General features: G+C 44.3%; 1 protein-coding gene across 2 annotated transcripts in view; it reads left to right on the top strand.

Moving 5' to 3' along the window:
* Positions 1–11,427: 11,427 nt before the first annotated feature.
* XPO6 (exportin 6) overlaps positions 11,428–24,725 on the top strand; it is a 46,478-nt gene continuing 33,180 nt past the window's right edge. For both annotated transcript variants that reach the window (XM_082199068.1, XM_082199067.1), the window contains exons 1-2: positions 11,428–12,240; positions 23,514–23,604. In XM_082199068.1, coding sequence (XP_082055194.1) covers positions 12,238–12,240; positions 23,514–23,604 — 94 coding nt within the window. In that variant the 5' untranslated portion in view covers positions 11,428–12,237. The remainder of the gene's footprint in view (positions 12,241–23,513; positions 23,605–24,725) is intronic.

Raw genomic sequence — 24,725 nt, 5'->3', positions numbered from 1 at the left:
AGACGAGTTGTTTAAAGGAAAGCATTTCACTCTGTGATCCATGCACCTACCTCACTCATCCCAGGTTGAACATGGCTGCGTGGGGGGAGGCATTTTAATTTTTTAAAAAATGCTTTCTCAAATGCATACTCCCTCCTTTAAAAGGGGTTGAGGTGAGCTGTAAGGGGAAGGGCTCAGGGCAAGCTAGAAAGGAATGGGTGAGGTGTAAAGGAAGAGGAGTTTGAGCAGGTGTAGAGGTGCGGGGAAGGAGGGTTGGCAAAGGGGTTGACAGGTTGGTGTATGGAGGAGCAGGGGCAGTAGCCCCTAACCTTGCAATATATACATGGTAGCCTTAGGCAAATCACTCTCAGTCTCCCTGTCTGCAAAATGGGGATAATCAGACCTACCGTATTTTTTACACCATAACACTCACTTTTTTCCTCCTAAAAAGTAAGGGGAAATGTCTGTGCGTGTTATGGAGGGAATGCCTACGGGTGGCATGCCTACGGATTTTCCTCCTCTAAAAACTACGTGCGTGTTATGGTCGGGTGCATGTTATAGAGCGAAAAATACGGTACTTTACAGGAGTATTGTAAAAATGACTAAGTTAATGGGATGTGCAGCTCTCTGAAGATGGAAGCATGTGATACCTCGGGTTAAGAATTTAATTCGTTCTGGAGGTCTGTTCTTAACCTGAAACTGTTCTTAACCTGAAGCACCACTTTAGCTAATGGGGCCATGCCGCTGGAGCACGATTTCTGTTCTCATCCTGAAGCAAAGTTCTTAACCTGAGGTAATATTTCTGGGTTAGTAACCTGAAGCATACGTAACCTGAAGCGTATGTAACCTGAGGTACCACTGTAAATCCATAAAAAGAGGACCTGTTTCCATTCAGTGGAACCCAACTTTTAAAAGTTTTCTTTAGGGGTTGGGTAAGACATTTAAGTACGCTCAGAATAGCATTACTTTTGGCCCCAGTGTTTGCATTCAACCACTTAGATCGGTTTTCTCTGCAGACGCCTCCCAGGGCCCTCCTAGACGGTAAGATCATCCCCATTAGTGGAAGGCCTTTCAAGGCCTTGATGTTCTCAGATGATATTGAAATTCTCCGGAGCGTATAGAACAAAACAACAAACTCTCAGAATGGAACAATTGTTTTTTCCCCTGCAGCTTGGAACAGGTTCCAAAAGAACAAACCTCTGGGCAGCCTTGGGGCTGTGTGATAGGCAGAGATAATGGTATTATCTGGACAAATGGGATCAGGACGGGCGCTGATGCTGGTGAAATTTAAGGCCAGTATCTCAGTTGTTCTGCTTCTTTGTAAGCATCAGGCTTAGAGGGGAATCAAAGCATCCCCTGCAAATTCAGAACCATGAATTTGCATCCAGATGTGTGCAGTGAGTAGAATTGCTGCTGGGATTGCCAGCTGACTAGATAAAAACTTGTCTTGATCTGCTCCTGTGCTTTTTACAGCAGATTGACTTGCGGGGATCAGCCAAGGAAGTTTTTCATAGCATTTCATTCTGTACAAAGCCACTTCGAGTCTCCTTGGAGAAATAGGTAGAATGAAAATTTTTAAAATATAATAAATTATACTCTCTCCTTGTTATGTACTGAAGTTCTCACCCTGGGCCAGCAGGGGGATACTGTAGATAGTTATGCAAATAAGGGATCAAAAGTGACGTTCAGTGATTGGGTAGTTTTAGAAAATTGTTACAGTTACATTGTACTGGAGCTCTATATAAGCAGGCTGACTGAACCCTTCAGTTCAGTTCTGTTCTGGCCTGTGAATAAACAAGAGCTGTTTAAAGAATCGCTGTGTCGTCTGATATGTTCACCCACAACTTAACACTCCTGATCAAGATCAAGCTGCTGATTAGACTTCTTAAAAATGGCAGACTTTGTGTGACATCAGTGTGGTGTGTTGAACAGAAAGCTATGAACTGTCCCAGCAAGGCCTGGTTTCACATCCCCATTGCCAGGTGCGAGCTATCATGAAATCACAACATGCAAGTTGGAGTTGGACTACGCAGCTTTTCAGAATGGAGGATAACCTCAAAAAGAGGACTGTCCTCTATAAAATACAACACTTAGGGTTGTACTTCATTCCAAAACAACATACCAACTGAACCACAGCCATCCTTTGAAGTTTGCCCTTCTCTGGATTTCTGGCTCTCAAGCCAGATAACGAGTACAGAAATGCATATTCAAACAAACTGCGCATGTTAGTGAAAATAACATGCAAAAAATGTACTTTATTAGGGAAGGCTACTTTGCAAAACAAAAAAACAAAAAAAACCCTGTACATTATGCAAAATTGCACACAGAAATGTGCATATCAGGAGAAATCTGCAGTAAAACACTGATTAAATTTCACAAAAACTTTCCTAACAAACAAAAAACACGTTGAAAACTGATGTGCAAATGTGAGAAACTGAATTTAAGACTGGAGAAACGAAAAACGGAGAGAAACCAAGACTTGACAGATCAGCTCATCCCTATCAGGCCCCCCTACCCCAATCCTGAAACTTCCCTTACTTGATGCAGCCTTAGCACCAATGTAAGGGGCTCAATCTCCAGGACCGGCCCAGGCTGCTGCAGGCAGTACAAACACACATCCACAAAAAGAAATGTTAAAAATTTAATGTGTCAGCTAATGGGGTGCAGAGAGAGAGAGAGAGAGAGAGGATCTACTGACAAACATCAGGGCTCCTGGGATTCCCCTAATGAGTTCCAGGAAGCAATAGATGGCTAACCCAAAAGGCACCGTATAGTTGCTGGTAGCAAGGAACTTGGAAGCAGCGTCCTTGTTCTCTGGGGACATCAGGCCCGCCATGCATCAATGATATTTCATAAACATACCCTGAGTCACTCCTAAAACCACAGCAGTTCTGGGAAAACCGAGAGTCCTGGAAGAATCACATTGCCGGGTGTCCAGATCCGAGACCTTTCTTTGGCTTTGCCCATGCTTAATTTCTCCCCCTCCCCGTCCCTTTCCTTCAGTGTAAATACAATATAGAATTCAATAAAAACCCATTAGCTTGATCACAGCCTCAGAGAAATTGCAAGGTTTTAATAGTCGGGTGGCTGATTTTGCCTGGTTTGTTGGCTTTGAGCCAGCTTATTTCATGCACTGTCACTTAAATAATTTGGGATATTTCCCTCCCCACCCCCAAGTGCTAAGTTTCTAGGCCATCTCGCAGATACAGATACTGCTGGGGGGGCACCACTTGTGGCAGGAATTTCAGCAGGAATGGTGGGATTGGTTGAATGTGGCTGGGGCTAAGTGTAATTTAAGAAGAGGGTGGCGGGGGGATGAGCGTGGATAAGAACAGGAGACCTCTTCTGGATCAGACCAAGGTTTTATCTAGTCTAGAAGAGAAGAAACTGTGGTCTTCTGGATGTTAGAATCATAGAATCATGGACTTGGAAGTGATCCCAAGGGTCATGTAGTCCAACCCCCTGCCATGCAATAATCTTTTGCCCAATGTGAGGCTCAAACCTGTGACCCTAAGTCTAAGGGTCTCATGCTCTACCAGCTGAGCTATGGACTCCAACTCCCATCAGACCCAGGAAGTATGGATCGTGGTCAGGGATGATGGGAATTATAATCCAGCAATATTTGGAGTAAGGGCATAGGTTCCCCATCCCTGATTTAGTCTTGGATTTTCTAACAGCAGCTTACAAACAGAGTGTAAAGGCAACAATCTAGGGTAGTCCTCGGTCCTACTGTACAGGACTGAAAGCAGCAACAACAGTGAATACTGCCTGTGAGTTTGCTGGGTTCTGTTGCATTCTGGAAATAGGAAGAAGAAGCAAACATGGGAAATATCTGCTCCCACTTCTGTCATCGTCAGAATTATCTGACATCCCTAACTTGAAAGTTGCATACTTAGATGAAAAATTTAATTTATAAAAAAATTAGCGAGCAAGCGTTTGAGTTCCACAGAACTCTTTTATCAGGCAGTAAGTTAAACCAAGCAGGTGGAGGGGAAGCTAGGAGTGATGTGGTTATTCCTCGGTTCCTGAATTTCTAATAACCTGGAGCTGGAATGCAGGATGAGTATGCAGACATATTTGGACCATACTTTCAAGGTAAGAAATAAGTTTAAGATGCATCCAGACTGCTGGGAGAAAGAAGGAGAGAAAGAAAGAACAAAGGAACATAAGATGAGCCTACTGGATCAGGCCAATAGCTTGATTTAGTCCAGTGTCCTGTTCTCACTATGGCCAAACAGTTGCCTCAATGGGAAGCAAGCAGGAAGGACGTGAAGGCAACAGTGCCCACTTGAGATTCCCAGCAAGTGGTATTACTATGTCCAGCCATGGAGGCAAAGCATAGCCATCATGTCTGGTAGCCATTGATAGCTTTGTCCTCCATGAATTTGTCCAGTCCTCTTTTAAAGCCATCCAAGTTGGTTGCCACCACTGTCTCTGGTGAGAGTGGGAAAGAGTTCCATAGTTTTAAAAAATGATGGCTCCCCATTTCTTTTAGAATATTAAATCTCATAATTGATCACATTGTTCTGAAGCCCTCATTGAAACACACAGGTCCCAGTATAGAGATCCCATCAGATCAGATTAAAATGTTCATGTATGCTACAACAGCTGCTCGGATGTTGTTAGCCCAGAGGTGGAAGGAAGAGACAAACCCAACAAAGAAGAATGGCAAATCAATCTGATGGACTATGCCAAGATGGCAAAACTATCTGAGAAGCTCAGGAATCAAAAAGACAATAATTTTTAATTTTTTTAAAAAGGAGGGGGAAATGTTTATTATGTATATAAAAATCATTTTAAATGGGTCAAAACATTAAGAGGAATTTAATTACACTTGTATGGTAACAGAAAATACAGATAATCTAGTAATATGAAAAATTGGAGAAGTATTGATATGCGGTTGAAAATAGAATTAATAGGACCCATGAATAGGATGGGGGGGGGGGTCAAGAGATTCGTAGTAATCTGGATATATGGAATGTTCATGATATTATGATGTAACTTCATTTTCTCTCTCCTTTGTTCTTTTTCTTTAATTCTTTTTCTTTTCTTTTTGAAAATCAATAAAAACCATATTAAAATAAAAAAGAAACACACAAGTCCCTAGGGAGATGAAAATAAAGAGCAACTTGTAGTTTTTATATTACCAATACTAGGGGATAATGCTTATGTGGCGCATGATGTTACAAGTCAAGAGGTGCAAGGAGTGTTCTGTTCACCTTTGTACAGTAGGCTAGAGTCTACACATGCACACTCATAGGCCACCTTCTATGTTCCATTCATCTAGACAGGCAAGAGGCATGGTGGAAGGTCAAGGATGCATTGCAGCCAGGCAAGAATACTCAAGGAGGATGCAAGGTAGAGTTGAGGAGAGTCCGGGGGGCAGACAGAGAGGCCTAGAGGGCCACACTAGACCTTTAGGCCTGCAGTTTCCCATCTCTGGGTTACACAGTTGATTCTGCAATCTCTGCATCATGCCTTGGTGGTGCAGGAAAGACCTGGCGCCTTGCACCAGATGAGAGGGAGGTCAGGGATCAAGGAGAAGCAGTTCACCACCCCTAATGGTGAAGCTCAGAGCTTGGCTCTGATACCACTTTGATTAAAAATAGGAAGGAAGTGATGTTCTCAGGCTCCATTTGAATCGCTTGCCAATCAAAGGTTGCTCTACATCTGACAGCCACATTTAACCAGTTTCCAAAACAAGACAGAGCTCTTTGATTTAATGGCGTGTTCCTTCAAGCAAAACCATAAGTGCCTTTGATGACGGGACTTCTTATAATTCAATGTGTGTGTGCATGTGTATAATCCCTCTTCAATTCAATAAGATCTTTAATTGGCAAGTCAGAAATTATCTACTTTGATCCCCCCGGCTGCTCTTTGTTAACCCTATTCTTAGCTTCTTGATGCACTCAAGATTGAATCAAATGGCACCGCTTGAGTTTTCTTTATGAAATTTGGATAGAAGTGGGGGGGTTTTTTAAGCGTTACGACCGATTCGTTGATAAATTGTGTGCATTCATCATGTAAAGAGATACAAGAAAACCTAAATCTCGTACACACATATCATTAGGAATATTGTGAAGCAACTAACTGCATACGTGTAAGAGGGCATCGTTTTCCATTCCCCTAGGACTCATGGACACCCAGCAAAGCCCAACGCTGGAAGATTCAGGACGGACAAAAGAAATTGCTTCTTCACACAGTGCAGTTTCCCCACCTGCAATTTATCGGCACAACAACCCTGCGAGGATGGTTAGGCTGAGACAATGAGTGACCCAGTGAGATTCATGGCTGAGCGGCTCCTAGCCACGATGGCTATGTCCTATGTACCTCCACAGTCAGAAGCACCACACCTCTGAAGATCATTTGCTGGGAATTGCAGGTGGGCAGAGTGTGGCTACAGGCTTACTGCAAGCATCCAGTCGGCCATTGTGAGAATGGGATGCTGATCCAGCAGACTTTTCTTATATTCTTATGTTTAAAGGCCTATATAGACCATTGCCTTGTGTTCACAGTGGCCAACCAGATGCTCATGGGAAACCTGCAAGCAGCACATGAGCACAACAGCACTGTCCCCACTTATTGTCTCTAACTGTGGAGGTGGAACCGAGCCATTGTGGCTAATATCTTACATTGGCCCAGAGTGCCTGCTCTTAGTGGGCTCTCAGGGGCCATTGTGGGAACTCTAACATGATGGGTGGCTTGCCAGAACAGGTCTCCACCACCAGATAAGCCTGCGGCCAGGGAAATTGGAGTGGGGGGGGGGAACAGATGTCAGTATCAGCACTATTCTGCCCAGAGACACAGAGGGGATCCTGCCCAGCCCCCTTTCCCAAAAGCTGATCAGATCAAAGCTAAAGGCAGCTTCGCACTCCTGCAAGTTTTATACCCCATTTGCATATTAATCCATTTAACTAAATTTGAGCTGCTGGACTGCTCAGAAACAGATTTGGAAAGACTTTATAGATTTATAATTCTAGCTTCTTAGGGGATTAGAAAAAGTTAACTCTTCATGGGACCTGCAGAAGACACATCGGATGTTTTTCCATCCTAGATCATCGGCACAGGAAGCCCCTATGTGCAAACTATGCAGCATTGCATACAATGAAGGGCTATGGGTTAAGGTGGATAAATTTAAATTAAGTCAATGCAAATCATTTATTTAAATCATCAAGCGGGGGAAAAGAGGGATTTCATCAATGGCCTGCATCAAACCAAGTTCAACTCAGAGTAGACCCATTGAGATCAGTGAACCTAAGATGGTCATGTCCATCCATTCCAATGGGCAAACTTGAAATACAGTGGTACCTCGGGTTACATACGCTTCAGGTTACAGACTCCGCTAACCCAGAAATAGTACCTCGGGTTAAGAACTTTGCTTCAGGGTGAGAACAGAAATCGTGCTCTGGCGGCACGGCGGCAGCGGGAGGCCCCATTAGCTAAAGTGGTGCTTCGGGTTAAGAACAGTTTCAGGTTAAGAACAGACCTCCGGAACGAATTAAGTACTTAATCCGAGGTACCACTGTACGATTAACCCAGAATACAGCCTGTTGAGTTCAATCAAGTTTCCTTTTCTAAAATTCTTGTTATTTCCTAAGCAAGCATGCACACTAGCTGGTTGCTCTAACCCTTTTAATGCCTTGCTTTTCAACTTAAATAAAGCCTTTACGTAATTTAGAATGGGGGTAGCCAACCTTTGGGGGCCAGTGGTCACATTTGGAATGTTGAGAAAATGCTGTGCGTGCACCAGCCATACAGTGGCAGTTGTGGGGCATGCGGCCTAACAAAATGGCTGTCATGGGGATATGGCACAACACAAAACGACTGCTACATCTAGAAGAAAAGAAAAAGTGTCCGGAACAGAAATGGGTGTCTTCCCACTGGAGTGGCTGATTCTCTCATCATCCCTGGAGGTGTTGGGTTGTATTCAAATAAGTCCTGCTCAGAGTAGACCTATTAAAATCAATGTACCTAAGTTAGTCATCTCCATTAACTTCAGGGGTCTACCCCCCTGATCAATACCCCTGCCCTGTTAAAAGCAGTACCAGCCCTACCCCAAAAACATACCCCTAGCAAGAAGAGTCTTAGGCATTCCTTCTGTTTTTACAACTTGTTTTGTTGTTCTTTTTCCAGCTGCATTTGTTAGCTATGACTTGGTGTACAATTTGCATGCATGATTTATTCCATTCAAATAACATGAAAAATAAGCCCACTTTATACTGATCAGTCACTCACATGCAGGCTGTTCTCTGAATGGGCATTGATGATGTCATTTTTGTGTGAAGATTAACATAAGAGTGCCTGCACAGCTCAGCACTGTCAGGTTTTAGAAGATGAGCCTAAAGCGGTTTTCCTGCAGACTCTGCTATAGTATTTTCAGTGCCTGCCAAAAAAATTGTTTTACCCAGGCTTGTTATAATTTCAGTTCAGAATTTTTATGTCATTTTATTATTGTGTTTGCTCACTGCCTTGAAATCTTCCTCCTAATGGAGAATTCAGGTGTTGAGTGGCCACAGGACTGTCATCAAAATTAAGCAACTAAGAAACAAGAAGGGGATATCAGTGTGAATATTCCCCATAGCTTTTAGTAATGTATTATTTGAAATTTTTGAGATTTTTTGTGGTGTTTTATGGTTATAATTTGCATTTTATTGTACATTTGGTGTGTGCCTTACAAACCACATTTTCTTGCAAAGTGGTACATACATTTATTAAATGATGAATGTATAGCATAACAAGGGATAAATTCAATGTTGCACTGTTGCAAACATTCCACCAGAGCAAGCATTTTTGCTTGCCTGACAGAACAACCTCCCTGTTCCTCCTCCATGTGCTGTTTTGGGGTTTCTCCTGACCCCTCCCAAGTCATTTTGGGGGCACAAGAGGAGGGGAGGAGTCCTGTTGCACTAGCAGAGATCCTTGCACAGGCTTCTACTGTTGTTGTTGTTTAGTCGTTTAGTCGTGTCCGACTCTTCGTGACCCCCATGGACCAGAGCACACCTGGCATCCCCCTTCATGGATCACTGCCTTGCTGTGGCGAAGGGGCTTGAATAACTCAGAGAACCTATGAGCTATGCTGTGCAGGGCCACCCAAGATGGACAGGTCATAGTGGCAAGTTTTGACCAAACGTGATCCACCTGGAGCAAGAACTGGCAAGCCACTCCAGTATCCCTGCCAAGAAAACTCCATGGACAAAGACAGGCTTCTACTAGTGGCACTAGTTATTTGAATTTCACTATAAATTTATTAAACAATCATTCTCAGGGGAACCTCAATATTTGCAGCAATGCAGCCTTAAAACATTTTTGGGAGGGGGGAATTCAACAGCCCAGTGAGAACTGAACATGCTCACTAGCCATGGAATGTAGAATAGGAAAGAAAACTGGAATAATGCCCTGCTTGGAGGGAATGGCTGGTTGCACAAATGTCTGCTGTGTATGTGAAATTCTACCATACAAGCTTAAGAACAATGATGGGGCAATGATGCATTCAGGACTACGGGGAAATGCCCATTTTTAGGCCATTTCTCTTAATATTCTGCAAAGGTAAGGCCTGAAACGTATTAGTGGTTCCCCACACATCCAATAAAGACCCAACTCTAAGGCACGGATGACAGTGGTACGGAAGCACCGATAACGGTGATATGGCATTTTCCTTCCAGCAGAGGGTACTGTTTGCATACGACATAAGAATATAAGAGGAGTTCTACAGTGCATGAGGCTAAAGACCCAGGAAGCCCAGCATCCTGTCTTCGCAGTGGCCGACCAGATCACCAGAGGAAGCCCCCAAACAGGACCAGGTGCAACAGCACTCTGCCCATCTGTGATTCTCAGCAATTGGTATTCAGAGACATAGAGTCTCTGCCAGTGGGGGTGAAGCATAGGCATTGTGGTTTGTAGCTACGGATAAATTCACGGAGGATAACCTTATCCTCCATGAATTTAGAGAATACAGTAGTACCTCGGGTTACATACACTTCAAGTTACATACGCTTCAGGTTACAGACTCTGCTAACCCAGAAATAGTGCTTCAGGTTAAGAACTTTGCTTCAGGACGAGAACAGAAATCGCGTGGCGGCGGCGCGGCGGCAGCACAGGAGGCCCAATTAGCTAAAGTGGTGCTTCAGGTTAAGAACGGACCTCCGGAACAAATTAAGTACTTAACCTGAGGTACCACTGTAGTCTTTTAAAGGCACCCACGTTGGTGGCCATCACTGTTGTTGTTTAGTCGTTTAGTCGTGTCCGACTGTTCGTGACCCCATGGACCAGAGCACGCCAGGCACTCCTGTCTTCATGGATCACCCCTTCTTGGATCACTGCCTTGCTGTGGCGAAGGGGCTTGAATAACTCAGAGAAGCTATGAGCTATGCCGTGGAGGGCCACCCAAGACAGAAAGGTCATAGTGGAGAGTTTTGACCGAACGTGATCCACCTGGAGCAGGAACCGGCAAGCCACTCCAGTATCCCTGCCAAGAAAATTTCATGGACAAAGACAACAGGCCATCACCACACTGTAGCAAATTCCATGGTTTAACTATGCACTGTGTGCAAGAATACATTATTCCCTCTGCCCTGGCTCTTCCAGGGTTCAGCTTCTTGGATTTCTCTGAGTTTTAGTACAAAGGAAAGCGGGGATTTCTCTCTCTTTCTCTATACTCAACACAGTAAAGGTGAAGTCAGTAGTAAAAAGGTAAAAATCTAACATGTTATTTGTTCTGGGGTTGTTATTTTTTTGGTAAGGATGGACATTTAATCATGTCAGCTCCCAGGGCAGTATAGGTCACATACTATCTCAGGGTCAAAATAAATATGATTATAAAGACCTTTGGTTGCATACACACCATACCTTTTAAAGTATATGGCTTCTCCCCAAAAATATTGGGATCTGTAGTTTGTTAAGAGTACTGGGAAGGGTAAACTAGCGTTCCCACCAGGATTCTTTGGGGGAAGTTCATTAACAGGGAGTTCAGCGGTCTACTCAGAGTAGGACTAGCATTGGCTACCGCCACAGACCTGTTTTATTTCTCCACACGCAAACACCTAAGAAAATTAAATCTGTCAGAGCAGAGGCATCTCATTTGGGTTGGGGGGTGGGCAGTAAGAAGCGAGGCAGGAAGACTGGTGGTTGGTGGGAAGAAGCTCTTTCTCCACCTTTATTGTTTCTGAGGAAGACCCTCTTGCTGTGCCCTCAAGGCAGCAGGTTAAAAGGGTTAATTAATTGGTAGGAGAAGGAGGCGACAAACCACTTTCGCCTCTCGCTCACGCGCACGCGCGTATGCAGCGCCTCGGCTGCTTGGGGTTTTGCCGAGCGCGCGCGCCGTTGCGTCACCACCCTGCCCATCCGGGATTGGTCGGTGGAGCGGGCCTGCTCCGCCGCTCGCGCGCCTGTCGGGATCCGCCCTCGCGGGTCGCTTCCTGTTACGTCACAGAAAGAAGGCAGAGGTCGGCGCGGGCTGGGTGGGAAGAGAGAGAGTTTGTGGTCGCGGGGCCGTGCGCGAGGTGGGCGGGGCCGTGGGCGGGGTGTCAGCAGCAGCAGCAGCGTTGGTTGGTGGTGGTGGTGGTGGTTCCCCTCCCCCAACCCCGGAGACTGAGAGGAAGGAGGAGGAGGAGGGAGGAGGAGGAAAACCCACCCGGAGATAAAGGAGGGCGAGCGCTCTGAGGAAGGCTCGGCGGTGACTTGCACAGGGGCTGTGTGAGCTGAAGGGAGGAGGGGGCTAGGAAAGGGGGCGACGGTGGGTTCGTAGGGACAGGCAGGTCCCACCAGGCAGGAAGGCCCCACTTCCTTCCCAAGAGGCACCCAACGTCCTCCCCCCCCCCCAAGAAGAGATAGGCAGCACCAAGCACAGGCCCTCAGACCTTCCCCCCTCTGAAAGGATCCTCCTTTTCATTCCCACCCAGAAAATACACGGCGTGTAGGCCTCTGCTTGCACTGGAGTGTCTGTCTGGGAGATCTCTCGTTTTTAAACCCATTGCTCTGAAGACCTTCTTTTTAGAAAACGGGGAAGTTAGGGGTGTTTTTTTAAAAATATTTCTGCTAGCTACTGCTCTCCGATGGGTTCCTGAAGCCAAAGGCAGGGAGCGAAAAGATAGGGTAGGGTGAGTGATTTCTTCCCACTCTCCCATTTTTAATTTTTTTTACCCTAATGGAGGAAGATGGTCCTCCTCGGCAGCTACCTCTTGGACCATGACATGAGCTAGGGGAGGGGAAGAAGCCAAGCTCTCAAGAGCCCGAATCATCCCAGACGCCTCCCCAGCCACAATGGTAAGTTTTAAATTTAGTAGATTGGGTTGTTTCTGACAGTGTGATCATGTGTGATATCTTGTTATGTGTGATACACTGCCATATATGTCACATGTGATATACTGCCATATGTGTATCTTGGAAGTATAATAATGCTTAGCATATATTGTGCATTTCAATTGTTCAGAACATTTTGTCTCAATTCTTTTTTTAAAGAAAGTGGTGTTATCCTCATTGTAAAGATTTGGAGGGTGTGGTGCTTAGGCCTAGAGATAGATTTGCCTAAGGCTGCATGTTATCTCATCTTAGCCATCAGTATTAGTAACAATTCTGAGTGGATGCTTTGCTGATGGATGTCTTTCAAAGTATGTTAAAGGAATTTAAAAGCATTCCAATAAGATGCTGTTGTTGGAAGGTACCTGGGTACCTGCAGTTAAGTCGTGTTTCAAAGGACTGGCTTCAGAGCCTAATAGTGTGCTAACAAAGCATATTGGACACTGGTGAACTTTGCAACTTAGGGTTCTAATATTATTCCCTGTCAGCTGTCATAGCTAGCTGGTTGTCATCAAGGAAAAGTGCTTCATGCAGAGCCAGGGCCTTAAGAAGGAATATAAGTTCATGCATCTTCAGAGCTGCAGAAACTCTTCTGGAAATGAAATAAAATGAAATAAAGGGTTGACATGTGGAAATGGACTCACTATCTAAACTGCAGTCTTAAGACCTCTAATCTTGCAGTTGTATTGGCTTGTTTGGAGACAAGTCTGTTGAGGGTTTGGGAAGTTTTCTATGTTGCAGACTGAAAATCCATGTTTTGATTTAATGGTTTTCAATTTAGCATCTGACTGGAATCTGTCCTGGGTAAATGTACATTGCCTCATATACTCAAGAATACAGCTTTCAAGCATCTTGTCACTGAAGCTGGCATGTAGGTGGTTTGACTAACTAAGCCAGGCATAGGCAAACTCGGCCCTCCAGATGTTTTGGGACTACAACTCCTATCATCCCTAGCTAACAGGATCAGTGGTCAAGGATGATGGGAGTTGTAGTCCTGAAACATCTGGAGGGCCAAGTTTGCCTATGCCTGAACTAAGCTTTCCATGCTACCGTTGTGTGTCTCTAGAGATACTTGCACAAAGAATAGTAAATGTTGAGTTTGTTAGGTCTATAAATTTGCATTGCTGTGGTGTGTTCTACCTTGGCCACCACATGGTTGTAGAGTCAGTTGGGTATGGGTAAATTGAAATGCTCATTTGTTCATTAAAAGTATCTTCTGCCCATTCAAAGGAGCCCAGGGCAGCAAACATGTCAATACTAAAGCAATACAGTTAAAACCTCAAAAAATGTGGAACCACCTCCAAGAATGCCATTACATGGGTCACCACCAATGTGGCCTCCTCTGGTGGCCATAAGGCCCAAGGTGGTTGATACTGGAAAATACACTCTATTTGGTACTTGGGTCCTGAGCCATTTAGGGCTTTGTTTGCTAGTACTAATATGTTGAATTGCGCCCAGTCATTCACTGATGGACAGTGCAGTGCTCTAAGGATCAGTCGTCCCACTGGTCTACCCTACTTAACAGTATAGCAGCCACATTCTTCACTAGCTGTAGTCTCTGGACTGCGAAAATAGTAAAGCAAATTGTAGTGGTCCTCCAGGTGGGAGGTCACCAGAGCATGAACAGTCGAGGCCAGGCCATCCCAATCTGTTAAGCGGATGAGAGGAATTTGCGTCAAAAGAATTTTAAAAATGCAAGCAAGTAACCAACCCTTCATATAAGCTAGTAGAGGCATGGCTGTAGTAATACGAGTTGGAGAGTTGGAGAGGCTCTGCAGCAAATGATGCTATTGTGTGTCATTTGAAAAATGGATGACACCTTTTTCAATGACTTCTTCAGACCTGGCCTCAAATGTTTGGGTGCCTTTGGATTACTGGGTGCCTTGAATGTTTACAGTCATATAATTCTCCCTCTTATTTAAGCATTCTATCCAAGAGAAAAATCCATGTAAACACGGACATTCCTCCACCAAACACTCCCCACTCTTATATAAATTGGATAGCTTAATCATTGCACTTCTATGCATGAGACTCAAAGCTCGAATTGTTCATTGCCGCTTTATTTCCTGTTCTCTTTGAGCAATTTGAGTCATACTGGCTTGATCTATTGAATTCTTTTCCCCAAGTTGTAAGTGAGAGGAGGAGCATGCTGTGTCTTTAGTATAATTCTGCAGCAGAGTGCTGTTTTGATCATTGACCAAAGAGCTTTTTGCTGCTATAAAGGCCACTGGTTAGAACCATCTTCCATAGGAAAGAAGCATGTATGGCTAAAGCACTTGCTGGTACAGGTAGTGTTTTGATGATGGTGGTGACAATTGGGGGTCCACAACCTTTGACTGGTCTTGGTAGCCAACCAACTTTTTTGTCTTCAGGACTCTCACATTAGGGGTATGGTCTTGTCGCTGACCTCACACGGTGCATCTGAATGCATCATGAAGAGGGTGGTATGCCTTTGAAGGTGCAGTACCAAAACCCAAGTGCCAGGTATACTATCAACTTTGGGGAGGGAGATGGAGGGAGAATTATCACTAGAAGGTGAGCACAACTGTGGGAATGTTTCCAGTCCCTCTCTCCATTTCCCTCTCCAGTCCCTCCTCCAAGGTTGGGAGGAAGCTTGGGGGCTCATCAGAGGGCAGCAGAGCGCTTGCCATGGCAAGCGGAATTGTGAAATCCTGATATTGTTGATGGCAACAATAGCATTTGCAGAGCACTGAGCAGGGTATTTAGAGTGCTTACATTATTGCAGAAGCCTACGGTGGTGTTCAAAAGGATTATCCCAGTTTACAACAGCCCTCTCAGGATAGGATGTGAGATAAAGACTCTCCGAGTCCCCCACTGAATTTCATGACAGGAATTTTTAACCTGTGCCCCATTACACCACGTTATCGCAATAATCCTTATATATAGGTCAATATTCTTATCCTCACATTGCAGTGGTGGAGAGGAAGCAGGGATAAAAGGTTAATAGGTTGCCTAAAGACACCCATAAGGTTCATAGCAGAGATGAGACTAGAATTGATGACTTCTTTGTGTATAGTTCCTTGTATGGTTAGCACCTGTGGTAAAAGGTAAAGGTACCCCTGCCCGAAAGGGCCAGTCTTGACAGACTCTGGGGTTTGTGCGCCCATCTCACATCTATTGGCCGGGGGCCAGCGCTGTCCGAAGACACTTCCGGGTCACGTGGCCAGCGTGACAACGCTGCTCTGGCGAGCCAGAGCCGCACACGGAACGCCGTTTACCTTCCCGCTGGTAAGCGGTACCTATTTATCTACTTGCCCCCGGGGGTGCTTTCGAACTGCTAGGTGGGCAGGCGCTGGGACCGAGCAGCGGGAGCGCACCCCGCCGCGGGGATTCGAACCGCCGACCTTTCGATCGGCAAGCCCTAGCACCTGTGGTACCCTAGCTCTAAAAGTTTTAATTAATGTTATTTATTTATAATGAAATTTTGTGTCTCACCTTTATAAGCATGTGCCACTCAAAAGTTTCTGTTGAATGCAGGGGACAAAAAGGTCTTGCGTGTGGGATAAGTTATTGAACAGGCTCATGTACAGGAGAGCAATCACTTCTTCCCATAATTTATGTCATACCCAAGTTATTTCCTGCTTCTCATGCCACTTTCCCCTGTAACGATGGTTAACATTGAAGGTCCACAAATGCACTCACCTATTAGACTAGCAGGGTTCGAAATTAGCAGGGCACCAGGCGCATTTAATGGCTAAAGATTCTCTGTTTGCGAGCACCTCAAAAGGTCTGGGTGCCATTTTTTGCAGCTGGCTGACGGAAATGTATATGTTAAGGATAGACAGTATGTTAAACATTAAAGAGTAGAGTGTTTTGAAAACTGAAGTACGATACCAATATTTTTATTGTAAACACCAAATTAAACATGTATTAACAATTTCTGTTAAAAAATGTGATATTAACAATGTGCCACTTATGTGAATTGTGTAGTTGTTCATGCTTATCAAAATAAATAAAAATAAAGTGTTACTGACCCCCCCCCCCCATGGCAACTAAACATTCTGTTTTGGCACCCACGACCCAAGTCCCATGAGCCATTTGGCTCCTAGCTTTTCTATCCCAGTTTCTAACACTGTAGTCAAGGTAACCTGGTGAGGGCAATATCAAGGAGAATTCCTATACTACTACTGAACCGAGAAGGATGGAGAATCTCCCTGGCGGTTTCCTAAGCCTTGCAAATACTTTGAGAGCCGCGAGACTTTTCTCTGATTGCTGGAATGTCTATACTCAGCACAACGGGCATGAACTGTCACCTTTTTGCAGTTCAGCATTGTGGAAGAAGGAGGAACCCCCTCCTTCCTTCCCCACAACTTGCAATGGACCTTGAGCAGCTGCCATGCAAGCCACTTCAGGGGGAGCAGGATCAGGGCAAGCAGAAATGTGGCCAACTACCAAGGCCAGTCAAAATTGATGGGCCCCTGATTAAAATGTGTGTGCAAAACCAGATTTGAAGTTTTCATCTCAGACAGGTGCTCAGCGTTTTTCTTCAGGCTTTTTTTCACTGAACATGTCTGACTATTGAAGTGACGGATGTGTATCTTCCACCCACTTCCTCAAATGTAGCTTAAGAATCTACATAGGGAGAAATAGTGGAACAAGCAGACTGAACTGAGGAAACATATTGGGTGTATTTTGTGTACTGTGTGTAATGAGAGGGCACTGCTCTTCTCCATTACAGCTTCACTATGACACACATCTAAAACCACTGGAGCCTGTTATTTCAGTATTTCTCCTCTCTGCTATCAAAGACAGCTGTAATGTGTATGGGTTGCTCGTGCGTAAGTTGCCGCCTCTCCAGGCTTTGTTGCCTTGCTAAACCTTTCAGTCTGGGCAGCCCTTCACTTCGTGGCTGCCTCAGTCGCTAGCAGAATCCGTCAGTAGGCGTTTCTTAAATCTTTTCCAACATAAAAGTTGTTTGACACCCAGTCTCCTCCTACTCTCTCTGCGCGGAAGTCTTCTGCGCAGGGTGGGCGTGGGTAGCGGAGGACCTGTGCTCTCCCCGCTGGTGTCCGGTGAAGAGTCCTGGAGCCCTCTCGCCAATTCCCCCATCAGCCCCTCTATATCCTTGGTGTTGCGCTGATTTTCTTCCCCATCTGCAGAGCTGCCTCTCTCCCTGCTGGGCCCTTCTCCAGCATCATTTGAGAGCCTTCCCTCCGCCTCTTGCTCCGATGTCAGTTCCGTGACAACAGCTTTCCTGCTTGTCCAAGTAATATGAACCCCATGCAATTCTTTGTTTTCGGTCCCCACTTTGTCATTGATCTTTCTGGTAAGAAGTGTATTATGTCTTTCTTTTTCAAGTTCTATGTTGTTTGCCACTGATTTAGAAAGGTAGTTGGGCTTTGGCATGTGTCAACTGGGGAAATATGCCTAAGTGGAGGTGGAGAAGGATGTCTTTAATGCCTGTTAATATTTGTTTTCTATTAGCTGGCTGGATAACCTTTTGAGTGTGCTGTATTTGCCAGGAGCAGTGTGAAGAATGCTGTTCTAACTATCCTGAGAAACCCCAGAAGAGAGCTGGGTTCAGTTTACGTCCCCTGGTGTGATTGTCAATTAAGAACTTGACCCAGAACATTTGAGTACTTGTCAAAGCACTGCCCTAACAACTAATTACCTGTGCTGTGATATGCTCGTATGCCTACATAAGAAACCTGATTCCCTCAATCTTCTCAAATCTGGCCAGACTGACTTTAGCACCTTTCTTTAGTGGAGGGCACTCCATTAAAGCTGGATGCACTCTTGAATTATTTTGACCTGATCTGACTACTTGAATATCCCAGGGGGGTGGCCAGAAGGCACATTCTGTGGCTACCTTGCTGAAGCTAAGCATATGTGAGTCTGGTTTGTGCCTGAAACCCTTGAGTTCATCACGGGGGTGTGGAGGGAGCAAAAGAAGAATGTAATAAGACAGGTATCTTCAATGTTCTCAGACCCACTTTTAACCCCAACATTCATTTGGGGACCCTTTAAAAAAAGATTTAATCATATATTTGCATGATGGTAGTGTTCCTGTTGTGACCTACCTTTGATCAGACCGTGATCCTCCAGCTGAAGATTAGTGTACGTTCCCCCTCCCCTTCCATGTCACTTCTAAGTAAACTTGGGTCTGTCTTTTAAAAAAAGCAACCTTTGCTCCATTGCTTAAAAGGAAGATATTGTGTGTTTGTGAAAACACAGTGCATCAGGCCTACCCTTTCTCTTGCCCACAATCCTTGTTTGCTTCACATTTTGAATACCATTACTTTTATCAGAATAAATCATGCCAATTTATGCAGACTTGTTCAGAGAAGGCTGGCTGATTCAAGAGCACCTAAATCTGTATTTCAGGCTATGTTAAGAAACCTCACACAGGCAGTCTAAACTTGTGGAATTGTTTGCTACCTATCTGACTCAAGGTGACTCAAGTACAGGGGCTAGAATGTCAGATTTGGATAAATTCTCATCTAGCTGCAAAGCATGCTGAGCTGTCCCTACTAAAACAGTGTGTGGCTTCCTTATAGTTTAGGCTTCATCTGAAAATAAGCCGGAGTTGTGAACTACTCTGCTGAAAAGTGCTGTAAAATTTATTTCAGGATCTGAGAGAGATTGTAGCATGAGGCGGAAAATGTGGTTAGATTAGGCTGTAAATGATTACCGTGCACACATCAAATATGTTAGTTCAGTGGTTCTTAAAGGGTGTGACAGCGCAACCACACTGGTGTGGCAGGCAGGAGAGGATGGCAGGAAGATTCAAGGGCAATCAAAGAAACATTTAAACATTTCATTGTAATATAGTATAGTACAGTGTCAAAATAATATATATATATATATATATATATATATATATATATATATATATATATATATATATATATATATATATATATATATTCAACCAGAAGCAGTACCCACGCCTCACTTCAAGGGGCTATTCTTCTGCAGTTCTCCACAATATATTGTTGTGAACAAGGATTTTCAAGTTTGACAACTATGGAAGACCAGAAAAGAGAAAGGCTTATTTGTGTTGATGAGAAGGTGAAAGCTTGTTTGTCTTAAATTAGACCTAATATAAATGAGATTACCCAACATAAAGCAAGCTCACAGCTTTGTATTTTGGATAAAAATTTAAAGGACCCCTGGACGGTTAAGTCCAGTCAAAGGTGACTATGGGGGGCAGCGCTCATCTAGCTTCAGGCTGAGGGAGCCAGCATTTGTCCGCAGACAGCTTTCTGGGTCATGTGGCCAGCATGACTAAACCGCTTCTGGCGCAATAGAACACCATGACGGAAACCAGAGGGCACAGAAACACCATTTACAGTGGTGCCTCGCAAGACAAAATTAATTCGTTCCGCGAGGTTTTTCGTCTAGCGAATTTTTCGTCTTGCGAAGCACGGTGTCGGAAAAGTTTTGGAAAAGCTTCAAAAATCACAAAAAAGGCTACCACACCGCATTCTATGAGTTGCTCCCCGAAGTCAAGTCGCAACTGTATTAACGGTGTTAAGAAAAAGGAAACAAACTTGCAAGACGTTTTCGTCTTGCGAAGCAAGCCCATAAGGAAATTCGTCTTGTGAAGCAGCTCAAAAACCGCAAAACCCTTTCGTCTAGCGAGTTTTTCGTCTTGCGAGGCATTCGTCTTGCGGGGCACCATTGTACCTTCCTGCCACAGCAGTACCTATTTATCTACTTGCACTGGCGTGTTTTCAAACTGCTAGGTTGGCAGGAGAAGAAGAAGAAGAGTTTGGATTTGATATCCCGCTTTATCACTACCCGAAGGAGTCTCAAAGCGGCTAACATTCTCCTTTCCCTTCCTTCCCCACAACAAACACCCTGTGAGGTGAGTGGGGCTGAGAGACTTCAAAGAAGTGTGACTAGCCCAAGGTCACCCAGCAGCTGCATGTGGAGGAGCGGAGATGCGAACCCGGTTTCCCAGATTACGAGACCACCGCTCTTAACCACCACACCACGCTGGTACAGAGCAACGGGTGCTCATCCCATCATGGGGATTCGAACCATCAACCTTCTGATTGGCAAGCCTAAGAGGCTCAGTGGTTTAGACCGCTACCCATAGTTGCCTTTGACTTAACCTAGGCTTGCCATATTTCAAAAAGTAAAGCAGCCCCCCAAATTGTTGAGTTTTGTGGTGTATATGATGCCACACGAAAATAGGTTTATTGAGGTTGAAGGTGGTGTGAGGAGAAAATGGCAGTTGGGCTGAAGGGTGAGGAAGGGGATGGGAAGGGCAACTAACAGGTGTGCGCACACACAGAGAGACTGGCCCCCACGTGCTGCCCACCATCCACCTTCAACAACACACACTCTTCTCTTGGCTGCCCCCCTTTTGCCATTGGTGCCCTTCTAGGCAGCATCAGAGACAGAGGCTGTGAGGTGCATTAGAGCTTCAACGAAAATGCTTGTTTCCCTTGGCCTCAAGTGTTGGTTTAGCATGTGGTTTAGCATTTGGTCAGGATTTGCCATATTTACCTCTCATATATTGTTGCAATCAATATTCTGTTTTGAGCTGCTGATTGAAGACAAATGAGGTTAACAGCTTGTGCTCATAATGTTACAGCTTTTAAAAATATCCCATTTCCAAGCACATGCTCCAACAGAACCAAGGTTGAATTCATGAGTCCCAGTGTTTGGGGGTGCAGGGAGTACTTCACTACAGTCTTCGCTCTAGGCACATTTTGTGACAGGGAATTTGATTAGCGCAAGCAGTTTCTGAGCTCTGGGCGCAGTACTGCACCTAAGATTTCAGATTAAAACTGCAGAGTGGAAGGAAAGGAGGACCATTTTCTGCCTTCCCACTTCCAGCTACTCTCTGAAGACTGGAGAAGAGACCCTCATAAGAATATTAGGGGGTGGGGGTGGGCAGGGGAAGGACTAGGCCATGTGAAAAATGAACATATTATTTTAGCTGCAGTTCATTTTCAGTTTTGTATTCTTATTATAAAAAAAGCTTGCCCGGACATTCGGTTGTTGCGCCCATAATCTAGGTTGAAGGTGCCATTTAGCTCCTAGCTTTCATATCTCAGTTTTTAACGTTGCTTCACTACTATTTAGACATAGCAGCTGAAATCTAAAAAATGAGTTTCTTTTGTCTTCTAAAGAGCTCACTGGGAACCCAGCCCACTGGAGGATAGGAATTATAAAAAAAATTCCCAAATCTTCTTGCTTCCTTTTATTTTGAATTATGCACTGATGGAATTAAAACACATCCTTTTTGTAAATGTCTGGCAGTGCACATGGGATTCAGAGTTGAGTGCATCTGGAATTGCAGGTAGAATTGCAGCATGGCTGTGATTCCCATTTTACAGGTAAGAAAAGTGGATAAAGAAGGAACAGTTTGAGCCATGGCAAGCTAGGAAAGACCCCAGTTTCCCAGAATTGCTCAGCATTGTGTCTACGAAGGCCAGAATAGGGTTCGGAACGTAACCTTGGAAGGTGTACCTGGTCCTTGTCTGCTGCTACAGGGGGACACAGTACTTGGCAATAGGTTATCTTTTGTTGTTGTTGACCTCTTTTCTTATCCTGAGTTAGACAGTTGGTCAATTAATACAGTATTGTCTACAGTGAATGGCAGCAGCTTTATAGGGTTTCAGACAGGGGTCCCTCCCAACCCTACTTAGAGATTCTGGAGGTGGAACCTGGGACCCTTTGGATTTTGAATCCCAGTGCAAGGCAAAGAAGTACAGGAGCATTCTGGCCAAGCATGGAGCCGGGAAAGATTTTTAAACAAAAACCTTTTCGAAAATATTTGTAGGTAATAGCATACAAAATAGCTTAGAAAACTGAAGAAAAAATATGGTAGAAAATCTTGTGTACGGTTCTGCTTTTGCATCTGCTGTCAAAAATGTGATTAAAGAATAACTTAGAGTCCTTAGAGCATATAAACGCAGGATTGGTTTTGACAACTGTCCATTCTTTATCGTTATTAGAATAACCTTCTCTCAACAAACATTCTTAAGGGATAGGTTTCTATTTTAAGCTTATGAAGAGAATATGAAAATGCAGCATTCTGTTGCTAAGATACAAACTGCAGTGTGTAAGCCTGTCTAAATGTAGCTTTTGTAAAGGTGTTTCTGAGTTCAGAACTGGTTAAGTATATTTTTCCTTACCACTACTTTCCATTGGAAATTGAGGAAATCCAGTTGTAATGGAGTGGGCACTCTAGAAATGCAGTTTTGTATGTTGAAAACTAAAAATATTTTTCAGGCATAGTCTTGGAAAGCTCCCTAGAACAGGTGCAATGCTGGATTCCTTGAGCTCTGACTGCCTGCTTTTGTCATTTAATACTGAAAATGCAACAATAGTTAGGCTTCGTTCTCTGTGTAACATTTTAAAAGCAAATTCTTACCTGTTCTAACAATACTTCGGCTATCTTATTCATCCATAACTATTAGTAAGATGACTAGGCTGTGTACACAGTGTAACTTAGAGCACATTCAAAGCACATTTCTCCCCTCAAAGAATTCTGGGCAATGTGGTTTGTTAAGAGTTGCTGAGAATTGTAGCTCTTTGAGGGGTAAACTACAGTGCCCACAATTCTTTTTAGGGGGGACATGTGATTTGAATGTACATTACCTCGGTTCCTGAACATAATCTTCTTGCACTCAGCGGAAGCCGGATCACATGTTCGGGTTCCGAAAAACATTAAAAAATGGAAGCATTTACTTCCAGGTTTTCGGTGTTTGGCTTCCGAAACGTTCAACAGTGGGGGCATTTGGGAACTGAGTACCACTGTACTTTAAAGGTGTATGTTGTGCATGCAACCTTAGGCCCTGTTAGACGGGCTTCTTTGAGCTCACCATACTCATCCCTTCCTCTCTTGTGTGCAAATTCCCCTGCACTCTTCTTCCTAGGTATGCTCAATCTTGATCTGTAAACCCTGGCTTTGGTACTTAAACAGAGCCTTTATTCCATTAAGAGCTCTGTGTACTCTGCCTCCAGACTTCCAAATTCTGTAAAAAGAATGCCCAAATATGCTTGTAAAGACAAAACTTAAATGGATCTACGCTGCATAATTTTGCTCACAAGATGGAGGAGGGTTTTTCTTTTTTCAAAATTTTTTTGTGAGGAGAATGTTTGGGATGGGAGAACATGAGAAGAAAGGTAGAAGGAGTGTTTAGGTCCAACATAGGTAGCCTGATAGATAGATTAATTAAAGAAAAAAACCCTAGAGCAATATTAGGTTGAACTAGGGGAACCTAATGTTAACACTGTTCTTGAAATGTCATTGTCAGGCATCAGAAGAGGCCTCGCTGCGAGCTTTGGAGAGTCTAATGACAGAGTTTTTCCACAATTGCACTACTAATGAAAGGAAGCGTGAGATCGGTAAGCTCAGTATCATTTCCACATTCTCCAACCTCAGTACCAAATGGCTTTGGCTAGGCATGACACCTGAAAGGATGGCAACAGGTTTCATAGTTAAAATCTGTGGGTTTTATCCAGCTAAGATATTCTCTGAGTAGTTTTACCATTGGATGCAACCCAGTGTATATTTTTAATATGTCCACTTCATTTCATATTTCACTGCATGCTTAAAGCTCATTGAATGCAACCAAAGCTTTCAGAAACACATAGGCCTACCTTGACTGGAGGGCAGATGTCATTTGGATAATCAAAGTACTAATATCTGTGCTTGATCAAGTCTTGCTTAGAAGCCCCCTAAAACCTACATGAATGAATAGATGTGTTACAATGCCTCTTGAGCTGTGAATTAGTGAACCACTCAGAAGGAATTGTTACTACTTCAGGCAAGTCGATAATGGCATTTCCTACATGATGTGCTGTCATAGAGGTGGAGGTCTCCAACATGGAACGCATGGGCATCACTGCCAAGACCCCCCCCCCGCTCCCAATCTTTAATTTTGTTTTGTATTATCTTTTGGAGAAAATGACTCTTGAGGAGACTGGCTTGTTTGGGAGGGTTTACTCTTCTGAGTATTCCCAGTTGTTCTTCTGGGAAATTAGGATTTTATGGTGCCAGCAACAACTTTTTAGATTTCTAGATGTGTCCTTGGGCCCCAAAAGGCCAGGTAAAGGTAAAGGGACCCCTGACCGTTAGGTCCAGTCGTGACCAACTCTGGGGATGTGGCGCTCATCTCGCTTTATTGGCCGAGGGAGCCAGCGTACAGCTTCTGGGTCATGTGGCCAGCATGACTAAGCTGCTTCTGGCGAACCAGAGCAGTGCACGGAAACGCCGTTTACCTTCCCGCTGGAGTGGTACCTATTTATCTACTTGCACTTTGACGTGCTTTCGAACTGCTAGGTTGGCAGGACAAGGGACAGAGCAACGGGCACTCACCCCATCACGGGGATTCGAACCGCCGACCTTCTGATCGGCAAGTCCTAGGCTCTGTGGTTTAACCCACAGCGCTACCCGCGTCCCAAAAAGCCAGGTACCCCTGCTTTATAGACTCTCTGCCTTGTTTTACTTAATAGATGCACAAGCA

This window comes from Podarcis vaucheri, assembly GCF_965113315.1.
Source record: "Podarcis vaucheri genome assembly, chromosome: 14".
Taxonomy (NCBI): domain Eukaryota; kingdom Metazoa; phylum Chordata; class Lepidosauria; order Squamata; family Lacertidae; genus Podarcis; species Podarcis vaucheri.
Note: the sequence above shows the minus strand (reverse complement) of the source record. Positions and strands in the feature narration are given on the sequence as shown.